The following is a 12,386-nucleotide window of genomic DNA, read 5'->3' as shown; positions in this document are numbered from 1 at the left end:
TAAACTTTGTCTACTGAAGGCAAAACAATTAACAAAGATTGGGAAATCGACATGATCACTATCAAAGAATAATAAGTAAGAAAAGTAATTTAAAAGACTTGAGGAATATTGCACTTTATTTAAAAGGTTTAGAACACAAAGGGTTAACAAGTTTTTTTTTTGTATAGATCATTGACTGGCCCCATCAGGCATGTTTAGTTTTGGGCACTGCACCTCAGAAAGGACAAATAGGTACAATCTTACAATTAGAGCCAGGCCATTCAGGAATAAAAATAGGAAGCTTTTTTTCTACACAAAGGTCACAGAAAATCTGGAATTCTCTTTCCCAAAAGACGGTGGATGTTGGGTCAGTTGAAATTTGAAGACAGAGATTAACAAATTAACACTTTTGAGCTAGAGGCATGTTTTGACTGCTAAAATAATTATTATAATCTACTGGTGAAAATGATAGCTGTGAACTTAACTTCTAAAGTGAAAATGCAAGCCTGTATACTTTGTAGTCCTGTCTATGTTATCCTGTGGAGGAGGATGTGCACCCTGGGGCCACGTGCTCACGTTTTTATCCTATCATCCTGAGGCCCCCCACTCATCTGATATCCTCTCTTTATCTGTACAAGAGGAGATCCTGACTACAGTGATTGCAATGATAGATAATTGAATCATTTGTATGAATATTCATTGGTCTTTTCTGCGTATGTGTGGAATAATGGTTACTCTGTACTCTACTAGATTTTGGGGATTTGTTATGTTTCATGGCAAATGTAAAATGAAAGCTTTCCATTAAAATATTTTTAAAAATTCACGTTGAAGGAAATTAACATGTTTTTGTTGGCACTGCTTTCGACAACTAGCAAAATGTAAATGGATAGGTGCAACAAACTAATTCACTTTTCAGACACTTTCATATCACAGCATTTCATCAGCAGAAGGTGGACTGCTGGTTGCACCTTTGCATAAATGCTTCACCACCAAAGGATCTCTTAGCATTGAAGAACTACAAGTTTGTAGATCCATGAATCGGCTGCTGGATTACAGAATCAGCTTGAATAAAGTAAATACAGGGAGTTAGCTCCATTTTCACTGGTAAACACGGTTTTAACGCTGGAGGAATTTAGCACAGCTGGCAACTAATTTCATGAGTGATGTCCAAAGGTTGCTCTCAATAAGGAAGGAAAACAACCGTCTAATATAAAGCAATTTAATGCACTCATGGATTGTATTATTTATGTCTTTAATTTAAACTGCTGCATTTTATAATGCTGTATTTTATAACCCTCACACAGGCTTTTGGTATGTTTGCCACATTGATATTGATATTGATATTGTGACATTAGTGTACCTTTAAGAGATTTTTTTTTAATCATGATCTCTGCAGCTCTCACAGTCAGTCTTTCTCAGCTCACAGCCTTAGCTGATGTCATTATGTTGCCGGGGTGACGACAATGAGTCATTTTATTTAAATGGGATGGTTTGTGTTTACTCTGGGATTAGTTTTAAAATCCTGCACTGTCAGGAAGGTGGTCATGGGTTCTGGTCAGCTTTTATTTTCTTCCGAGGGAATTCAAGGTTTCATTTTCTGCTTTTGGCTGGCAGCAGTGTTTTAGTTTAGAAGGGAGTGGACATCAGACTGAAACAACTGTCTCTCTCTCTTTGGTTTTGGGAAATTCTGCTGTTTAGCTGAAAGCCTTCCTGGTGCAGAAAATCTGCTGTTGTTGGGGGCGGGACCAGAGTCTCTCTGGTGTTTTGGGAAGCTGTCTTGCCTTCAAACTGTTCTGAGTCTGCGTTGAACATGTTTAAAGGGTTGTTTATGGAAGTTGGTTTGATTGGGACAGCTTATATATATTCATTAAGGATTATACATTTTTGTGGTTGTTTTGTTTCTGTTTGTAATTGTTAGAAATTATTGCTAATTCTCTTTCCATACATGTCAACTATATTCTTAAATAAGCTTTGTTTGATAAAAGCTCCCTAGTGGGTTTTTTGAATCACTCCTGAAATGAAATATGTCATGCTTATCCTAGCCAAATTCAAGATGTAAAATTTATGATCCAGGCAGGCTTCATAAAACATTTTGGAGTTTCTAACCGAAACCATAACAATATCAATGCCCCTCAGATGACTAGAAAGCAGCAAGTGAATCTCACATATTTTGAAAGTTTATGGTCCACTGCTCATAATTAATCAGCTTTCGCTGTTCAAACTGATATGCTAATCTTTAAAACAAGTTTTCAAATCGTTGTTGATTTTACAATGCATCTAAAACATCCACAATTAGTGTTCGCCAAGCACACTGCCTGCATGGAGAAAACATGGAGTCGAAAGCAGTAACGTTGAAGGAGAGACTGGGAAAGAAGAACATACATGATCATATACTTGCTCACGGTTGAGTGACTTATTGGAAAACTTCAGAGTATCAAGGACAGTAGTGGGAACTTGTGTATGGAGTCAGTAGAGATAGGCGAGGTGATGAATGAATACTTTTCTTCAGTGTTCACCAAGGAGAGGGGCCATGTTTTTGAGGAAGAGAAGGTGTTACAGGCTAATAGGCTGGAGGAAATAGATGTTCGGAGGGAGGATGTACTGGCAGATTTGAATAAACTGAAGGTCGATAAGTCCCCTGGGCCTGATGAAATATATCCTAGGATTCTTTGGGAGGCAAGGGATGAGATTGCAGAGCCTTTGGCTTTGATCTTTGGGTCCTCACTGTCCACGGGGATGGTGCCAGAGGACTGGAGAGTGGCGAATGTTGTTCCTCTGTTTAAGAAAGGGAATAGAAATGACCCTGGTAATTATAGACTGGTTAGTCTTACTTCGGTGGTTGGTAACTTGATGGAAAAGGTCCTTAGGGATGGGATTTACGACCATTTAGAAAAATGCGGATTAATCCAGGATAGTCAGCACGGATTCGTGAAGGGCAAGTCGTGCCTCACAAATTTGATTGAATTTTTTGAGGAGGTAACTAAGTGTGTTGATGAAGGTAGGGCGGTTGATGTCATATACATGGATTTTAGTAAGGCGTTTGATAAGGTCCCCCATGGTCGGCTTATGATGAAAGTAAGGAGGTGTGGGATAGAGGGAAAGTTGTCCGATTGGATAGGTAACTGGCTGTCTGATCGAAGACAGAGGGTGGTGGTGGATGGAAAATTTTCGGACTGGAGGCAGGTTGCTAGTGGAGTGCCACAGGGATCAGTGCTTGGTCCTCTGCTCTTTGTGATTTTTATTAATGACTTAGAGGAGGGGGCTGAAGGGTGGATCAGTAAATTTGCTGATGACACCAAGATTGGTGGAGTAGTGGATGAGGTGGGGGGCTGTTGTAGGCTGCAAAGAGACATAGATAGGATGCAAAGCTGGGCTGAAAAATGGCAAATGGAGTTTAACCCTGATAAATGTGAGGTGATTCATTTTGGTAGGACTAATTTAAATGTGGATTACAGGGTCAAAGGTAGGGTTCTGAAGACTGTGGAGGAACAGAGAGATCTTGGGGTCCATATCCACAGATCTCTGAAGGTTGCCACTCAAGTGGATAGAGCTGTGAAGAAGGCCTACGGTGTGTTAGCTTTTATTAACAGGGGGTTGGAGTTTAAGAGCCGTGGGGTTATGCTGCAACTGTACAGGACCTTGGTGAGACCACATTTGGAATATTGTGTGCAGTTCTGGTCACCTCACTATAAGAAGGATGTGGAAGCTCTGGAAAGAGTGCAGAGGAGATTTACCAGGATGCTGCCTGGTTTGGAGGGTAGGTCTTATGAGGAAAGGTTGAGGGAGCTAGGGTTGTTCTCTCTGGAGCAGAGGAGGCTGAGGGGAGACTTAATAGAGGTTTATAAAATGATGAAGGGGATAGATAGAGTGAACGTTCAAAGACTATTTCCTCGGGTGGATGGAGCTATTACAAGGGGGCATAACTATAGGGTTCATGGTGGGAGATATAGGAAGGATATCAGAGGTAGGTTCTTTACGCAGAGAGTGATTGGGGTGTGGAATGGACTGCCTGCAGTGATAGTGGAGTCAGACACTTTAGGAACATTTAAGCGGTTATTGGATAGGCACATGGAACACACCAGGATGATACGGAGTGGGATAGCTTGATCTTGTTTTCAGATAAAGCTCGGCACAACATCGTGAGCCGAAGGGCCTGTTCTGTGCTGTACTGTTCTATGTTCTATCAAGTGAACTATATAATGTAGAACTGGCTTTTTTGAGTGACAGCTTTTTAAACATAGAAACTAGAAGCAGGAGTAGCTCATTCAACCCTTTGAGCCTGCTCCGCCATTCATTTTGATCATGGCTAGTCATCAAATTTAATATCCTGATCCCGCCTTCCCCTATATCCCTTCATCCCTTTTGCCTCAAAGGTTATATCTAATTTCTTCTTGAAATCACACAACGTTTTGGCCTCAACTACTTTCTGTAGTAGTGAATTGCACATATTGAGTGCTCGCTAAGTAAAGAAATTTATCCTCACCTCAGTCTTAAAAGGTTTACCCCTTCCCCTCAAACTATGACCTCTAGTTCTGGACTCGCCTCCCATCAGGAACATTCTTTCTGAATCTACCCTGTCTAACCCTACCCAACTTAGTATCATCTACAAATTTGGAGATAATACATTTAGTTCTCTCTTCTAAATCATTAACATATAATGTGAACAGTTAGGGTCCTGCCTGTCAATCAAAAAAGGTCGATTTATGCCAACCTTTTCCTTAACTAAGAAAGATTAATTAACCAGTCAGATTTTTTACAACAATCTGTCACTTTTTTCTGTTGTCAGCAAGTCAACTACCAGAATTATTGAATTCACTTTCAGAACATGCTATGGGCATGTTTGGATTCACTAACTCAAAGATGCTAATTTAGTACCATGCCACCACTCAACTATATCTTCCACAGAGTTGAGGCAAGAAGAGAAGCCATTACTGGAGTTCTGCTGGCTGCTTTAGGAATTGGTAGGAGTAGCCTTATGGAAGGACAGTCCCGTCAAGCTGAACACTGAACATAAGAACATAAGAAATAGGAGCAGGAGTAGGCCATCTAGCCCCTCGAGCCTGCCCCGCCATTCAATAAGATCATAGCTGATCTGATAGTGGTTTAGTTCCACTTACCCGCCCGCTCCCCATAACCCTTAATTCCCTTATTGATCAGAAATCTATCTACCTGTGACTTAAACATACTTAACGAGGTAGCCTCCACTACTTCAATGGGCAGAGAATTCCAGAGATTCACTACCCTCTGGGAGAAGAAGCTCCTCCTCAACTCTGTCCTAAACTGATTCCCCCTTATTTTGAGGCTGTGTCCTCTAGTTCTTGTTTCCTTTCCAAGTGGAAAGAATCTCTCTGCCTCTACCCTGTCTAGCCCCTTCATTATCTTATATGTCTCTATAAGATCTCCCCTCAGCCTTCTAAACTCCATCGAGTACAGGCCCAATCTACTCAATCTCTCCTCATAAACTAACCCCCTCATCTCTGGTATCAACCTGGTGAACCTTCTCTGTACTCCCTCCAAGGCCAATACATCCTTCTGCAAATAAGGGGACCAAAATTGCACAAAGTACTCCAGTTGCGGCCTCACCAGTACCTTGTACAATTGCAGCAAGACCTCCCTGCTTTTATACTCCATCCCCTTCACGATAAAGGCCAACATTCCATTTGCCTTCTTGATCACCTGCTGCACCTGCAAACTGAGTTTTTGCGATTCATGCACAAGGACCCCCAGGTCCCTCTGCACACGAGCACGTTGTAATTTTTCACCGTTTAAATAATAGTCCATTTTACTATTATTCCTTCCAAAGTGGATAACCTCACACTTGTCAACATTATACTCCATCTGCCAGATGCTCGCCCACTCACTTAGCCTATCCAAATCTCTCTGCAGACTTTCCGCATCCTCCACGCAATTCGCTTTCCCACTCATCTTTGTATCATCCGCAAACTTTGTTACCCTACACTCGGTCCCCTCCTCCAGATCGTCTATGTATATGGTAAACAGTTCAGGCCCCAGCACCGATCCCTGCGGCACGCCACTATTCACCAATTGCCAACCAGAAAAGCACCCATTTATTCCAACTCTCTGCTTCCTGTTAGATATGATGTGGAGATGCCGGCGTTGGACTGGGGTAAGCACAGTAAGAAGTCTCACAACACCAGGTTAAAGTCCAACAGGTTTATTTGGTAGCAAATACCATAAGCTTTCGGAGCACTGCTCCTTCGTCAGATGGAGTGGATATCTGTTCTCAAACAGTGCAAACAGACACAGAAATCAAGTTACAGAATACTGATTAGAATGCAAATCTCTACAGCCAGCCAGGTCTTAAATGTACAGACAATGTGGGTGGAGGGAGCATTCAACACAGGTTAAAGAGAACAAAGAACAAAGAACAGTACAGCACAGGAAACAGGCCCTTCGGCCCTCCAAGCCTGTGCCGCTCCTTGGTCCAACTAGACCAATCGTTTGTATCCCTCCATTCCCAGGCTGCTCATGTGACTATCCAGAACAGCTGGAGACAATACACATCTCTTTAACCTGTGTTGAATGCTCCCTCCACCCACATTGTCTGTACATTTAAGACCTGGCTGGCTGTAGAGATTTGCATTCTAATCAGTATTCTGTAACTTGATTTCTGTGTCTGTTTGCACTGTTTGAGAACAGATATCCACTCCATCTGACGAAGGAGCTGTGCTCCGAAAGCTTATGGTATTTGCTACCAAATAAACCTGTTGGACTTTAACCTGGTGTTGTGAGACTTCTTACTGTCCTGTTAGATAGCCAATCCTCAATCCATGCTAACACTTTATCCCCAACTCCGTGTACCCTAATCTTCTGCAGCAACCTTTTGTGAGGCACCTTATCGAACGCCTTCTGGAAATCCAAAAACACCACATCCACCGGTTCCCCTCTGTCAACCGCACCCGTTACATCTTCATAAAAATCCAGTAAATTCGTCAAACACGACTTTCCCTTCATGAATCCATGCTGCCTCTGCTTGATCGAACCATTTTTTTCCAGCTGTCCTGCTATTTCTTCTTTAATGATGGATTCCAGCAATTTCCCAACTACGGACGTTAAGCTAACCGGCCTGTAGTTACCCGCCTTTTGTCTACCTCCTTTTTTAAACAGTGGCGTCACATTAGCTGTTTTCCAATCAGCCGGCACTTCCCCAGAGTCCAGCGAATTTTGATAAATTACAACCAACGCATCCGCTATTACTTCTGCCATTTCTTTCAGTACCCTGGGATGCATTCCATCTGGGCCCGGGGACTTGTCTACCTTTAGTCCCATTAGCCTACCAAGCACTACCTCTTTAGTAATAGTAATCGTTTTAAGGACCTCACCCCCTACAGTCCCACGACCATCAATTTTCGGTAAGCTATTTGTGTCCTCTACCGTGAAGACCGACACAAAAAACTTGTTTAAGGCCTCGGCCATTTCCTCGTTTCCATTATTAAATCCCCCTTCTCGTCTTCTAAGGGTCCAACATTTACTTTAGCTACTCTTTTCCTTTTTATATATTTGTAAAAACTTTTACTATCAGTTTTTATATTTTGTGCTAGTTTAGTTTCATAATCTATCTTTCCTTTCTTTATCGCTTTCTTAGTAGTTCTTTGTTGTTTTTTAAACCTTTCCCAATCTTCTAATTCCCCACTAGTTTTGGCCACTCTGTACGCATCGGTTTTAAATTTAATCCTCTCCTTTATTTCCTTAGTTATCCACGGCTGGTTATCCCTTTTCTTACATTCCTTTTTTATCACAGGAATATATTTTTGCTGAGTACTGAGAAAAATCTCCTTAAAAATCTGCCACTGTTGCTCAGCTGTCCTACCAACTAGTCTGCGCTCCCAGTCTACATTAGCCAATTCTGCCCTCATCCTATTGTACTCCCTTCTATTCAAGCAGAGGACACTGGTTTGGGACCCTACTTTCTCTCCCTCCATTTGTATTAGAAATTCAACCATATTGCAATCACTCATTCCAAGAGGATCCCTCACAAGAAGATCATTAATTTTACCTGTCTCATTACACAGGACCAGATCCAAGATAGCTTGCTCCCTCGTAGGTTCCATACTGTTCGAGGAAACTATCCCGACAGCATTCTAAGAACTTTTCCTCAAGTCCACCGCGTCCGACTTGAGTCAACCAATCAATATGCAGGTTAAAATCCCCCATGATTATTGCTGTTCCGTTTTTGCACGCATCCATTATTTGCTTGTTTATAGCCCGACCCACCTCAAAGTTATTATTTGGGGGCCTATAGACCACGCCCACCAGTGACTTTCTCCCCTTACTATTCCTCATCTCCACCCACAACGATTCCACATTCTGCTCCTTAGAGCCTATATCGTCTCTCACTACCACCCTGATGTTATCCTTAATTAACAGAGCTACCCCACCTCCTTTTCCTTCCTGTCTATCCTTCCGAAATGTCTGATACCCCTGGATATTCAGTTCCCAGTCCTGGTCACCCTGCAACACGTTTCTGTAATGGCCACTAGATCATACCCATTTGTACTGATTTGTGCCGTCAACTCATTCACTTTGTTTCGAATGCTACGTGCATTCAGGTAAAGTGTCTTTATGCTCGCCTTTATATGGACCCGACTTGTTAGTGCATTCTTTTGATTGCACGCTCTGTCCCTACCTGTCGCAAACTGGTTATCCTTCCACAGACCATCTCCTTGCACTGCGTTGACCACCTCCCTTCTTGTGTTTGTCACCTTTTTTACCCTGCCTGAGCCTTTGACTCCTTTAACTAGATGAATGTCCTCATCATTAACTCTCACTCGTACCCTCTCCTTTACCTTTGATTTTGTAATTCCCCATACCCCTGAACCCTCCCCCCCACTATTTAGTTTAAAGCCCTATTTACAGCCCTGGTTATACGATTCGCCAGGACTCTGGTCTCAGCACGATTCAGATGAAGACCATCCCATCTGAACAGGTCCCATCTTCCCCAATACTGGTGCCAATGTCCCATGAATTCAAACCCATTCCTCCCATACCAATCTTTGAGCCACGCATTTACCTCCTCAATCTTATTGACCTTGCGCCAATTTGCTTGTGGCTCAGGTAGTAATCCAGAGATTACCACCTTGTTGGTTCTGCTTTTTAATTTGGCTCCTAGCTTTTCATACTCCCTCTGCGGAACCTCTGTTCCTGTTCTGCCTATATCGTTGGCACCTACGTGGACCACTACAACTGGATTGTTACCCTCCCACTCCAAGTTCCTCTGCAGCCCAGATGAGATATCCTGGACCCCAGCACCAGGCAGGCAACACAACCTTTGGGAATCTCGATCCTGGTCACAAAGAACAGTGTCAACACCCCTAACTACACTATCCCCAATTACCACTACATTTCTTTTTTGTTCCTCCACCTGAACAGCTCCCTGTACCACGGTGCCGTGGGCAGTTTGCTCGTCCTCCTTGCAGTCCCCATTCCCGTCCACACTGGGAGCAAGAATTTCAAACCTGTTGTACAGATTCAGGGACTGAGGCTCTTGCAACTCTACCTTCTGGATCCCAATTCCTGCCTCACCCGCAGCCACACCCTCTTGTCCCTGACCCCCGGCTGAATTAGTTAGTCTAAGGGGTGTTACTGCCTCCTGAAACACAGTGTCCAGGTAAGGGGCAATGGAGGATAATGGCATTATGAACCACATAAAGCAGTGCACAGAGGTTGAGAAGGGCAAAAAGAAATAACATCTCATTAACATAGTAGACAAGGGATGTAATTTCAGAGTTCTCTCAATACTGTAAGTGTGGAAACCGGATTGCATAAATTTGAAAAGGGGAATTTATGACCAATAAGCTTGGAGTTGGAAAATAATTATTCATGTCAGGGTCTTACACAAGAAAGTGTAGTACTAAGACTTCTCTAAGAAGTTTCTATTTGGGTGTCTAGTACAATAATACTTCATTCCTCATCTACCCGTGGCACAGGTATGATGTATATGCCTGCTTACATTCAGTTGAGCACTCTCCACTGACTGTGAGGGAAGAGGAATGTCATGCGGTTATGCTAACTTTCCAGACATTAATATTACTAATAGTAATTTTTAGATTATAACGACCTGTACTGAACTTGAGGAAAATGCAGCACTTTTAAAATCCTCATGAGTTTTCAACATTTGTCACAGTATTTCACTTACTCTCAACGAAAGCAGTTGTCAAAGTTAGTCCTTATAATGTGAGCATGGTGGGTGCAGTATTGGCACAGGCTGTCACGTGGAAATGAAGTGGAAAAAGCAGTTTGCAAAGTAGTAAATCACCTGGACCAAAGCATCTTACAGAGGCCTCTCATTGTAGAGTCACTTAGAAACAAATTTTGAGTAACTACCATTTTGCAAGTGAACTTGAAAGACTACAGCACTTGAAAAGCACATAAATATGATTATTGTATTCATGCAGTATTACATTATATCAAGAACATTAATCTGTTCCATTGACATGCTCTTTAATGTCTATTTTGATATGTCATATCAAACCTTAGTAGCAGTTCCATCAAAACTCTCAGGGACTTTGCTCTTACCTTGTCTAACAATGCATATGGGTTCACAGAATTAAATGCGAAAGGTGCTTCCATTTGGAATTTTTCTCGAAACTCTATTTGGTTAGCCTGGTAAAAGAAAAAGAGAGATACACAATGCCCTTAGAGTGTTTTTCAAATTTCATTACTGACATGATTGTTCAAGTGCAAAGTGAATCAGATCAAGTTTGGTTGCAATGATTTTTAGGAGTGAAAAGATCACACTTACGTCAAATGCTACACATCTTTTTCTGATGAGTGACACCTCTGCAGTCTGGAGGGCTGCAACTTCATGCTTGACAGAAACAGCAATCTTCTTTGTATTATTCCACTTTTCTGGTAATTCCTATTGATCATTGAACATTTTATTTGCTTCAAAAAAGAACATTTTCATCAAACTTCTTTAAACTTTATTTTGAAAGCAAATGTTATTTATAAAAAATCCAAAGTCCAAAGATGTGTGGGTTAGGTTGATTGGCCATGCTAAATTGACCCTAGTGTCAGGGGGATTAGCAGGGTAAATGAGGGTTATGAGAATAGGGCCTGGGTGAGACTGTGGTCAATGCAGACTCAATGGGCCGAACTGTACTGTAGGGATTCTATGAAAACAAGTTGAACTCCTATGGAATCGCACAGTGGTAGGGGAGGGGGAATAATTTTCAACTTTGCCGCCTGTGCCTTAATCTGACAGCGGGATTTTACGGCCTCTCTCGTCCTGAGACTGTAAAATCCCGTTCAAGTTCAATGGACTTTTCCGTCCGCCCCTCGCCCGCTCCGATTCCTGCGGCAGGCAGGGTGGTAAAACTCCGGCCTTTGGATCATCAACCTTTCTAGTTTATCCCTGATTTTTGTTCCATTGGTTTTAATGGATCAAAAGCAGGTTGGGTTCCACAACTGACAAGTGACCCACTGTGCCAAGTTATTGTGCAGGCAGGGAATGTAGAAATTATTTCCAAGAACTGAAGTCCAAAGGCAGCTGCTAGAATTAAAGCCAAGGATTCTCCCTGGGGGTGGCTTTGCCAATTGTAACAGCCAAGATTCATTAGTATCCTTCTGGACAACTGCCCATTCATTATGCAACTGGCTGGCTAATAGGAGATCAGATGACCGAGACGCTGCCCACTGGTACTCGGGTAACTCATTGGAGATGGTGGGGGGGCAGGGGATGGAAGGAATGTGCAGTAAATCTTATGGGCGAATAGAGAAGGTAGCCTAGGAGAGCACAAGTCCATTCATTCCTTGTGCGGAATTCGGGAGCATTCGTCCTCAGTCAGCCTAGTATACACGATCCAGCATACAGTAACAATGTGTCCACCAAACCCAAGTGGATGCTTCAACCGCCCAGTGTTAAAATTGAACAATCCAAACAAGGAGCCATTTTATGTCACAAAATTCCATTCTTTTTAAAAATCAAATACAGTTTTCTTACTAATCTTACTGAAAATATGCCTGAACAAAGAAAAAAATCTACCTCTAACTGCATGTAAACTTGGTCTGGCATGCTTTGATCATAACTCTCAAGAAGAATAATTGTCTCCTTTAAAGGTTCAAAAAGTTCATCAGTGGTGGTCTGTCTGTCTCTCACAGCCATTAGATGTCCCATTATATCGACAAGGCCATTATGGTCTCCTTCTTTCACTTTCTTTTTCAGTCCCTTATCTGTCACCTTTATAAATTCTTCAAGTTCACTTAGGCTGTGTGAAAGAAAGGCCAAAAACTGTATTTATTCTTGAGAGAACATATTAAAATGCAAAACATAATAAAATGTGCACTCCTGGCAAATGTCTGATAGGGGAGCTAAGAAACTTCCAGCTCACACCGCCTAATGGTTTTCAAGTTTGTCTAGAATAGCAGCAAGTAGTAACTGCAATATT

At 42.2% G+C, this 12,386-nt stretch overlaps 1 protein-coding gene across 1 annotated transcript in view; it reads right to left on the bottom strand.

The window, feature by feature from the left end:
* LOC144503618 (dynein axonemal heavy chain 11-like) overlaps positions 1 to 12,386 on the bottom strand; it is a 383,758-nt gene that overhangs the window by 287,849 nt on the left and 83,523 nt on the right. Inside the window, exons 18-20 of the mRNA XM_078228239.1 lie at positions 11,984 to 12,206; positions 10,742 to 10,858; positions 10,516 to 10,602 (exon numbers count right to left, since the gene is read on the bottom strand). Coding sequence (XP_078084365.1) covers positions 10,516 to 10,602; positions 10,742 to 10,858; positions 11,984 to 12,206 — 427 coding nt within the window. The remainder of the gene's footprint in view (positions 1 to 10,515; positions 10,603 to 10,741; positions 10,859 to 11,983; positions 12,207 to 12,386) is intronic.

The sequence above is a fragment of the Mustelus asterias genome, chromosome 2 (genome assembly GCF_964213995.1).
Source record: "Mustelus asterias chromosome 2, sMusAst1.hap1.1, whole genome shotgun sequence".
In the NCBI taxonomy this organism is placed as follows: Eukaryota; Metazoa; Chordata; class Chondrichthyes; order Carcharhiniformes; family Triakidae; genus Mustelus; species Mustelus asterias.
The sequence above is the reverse complement of the archived record's forward strand: the minus strand, read 5'-3'. Positions and strand labels throughout refer to the sequence as shown.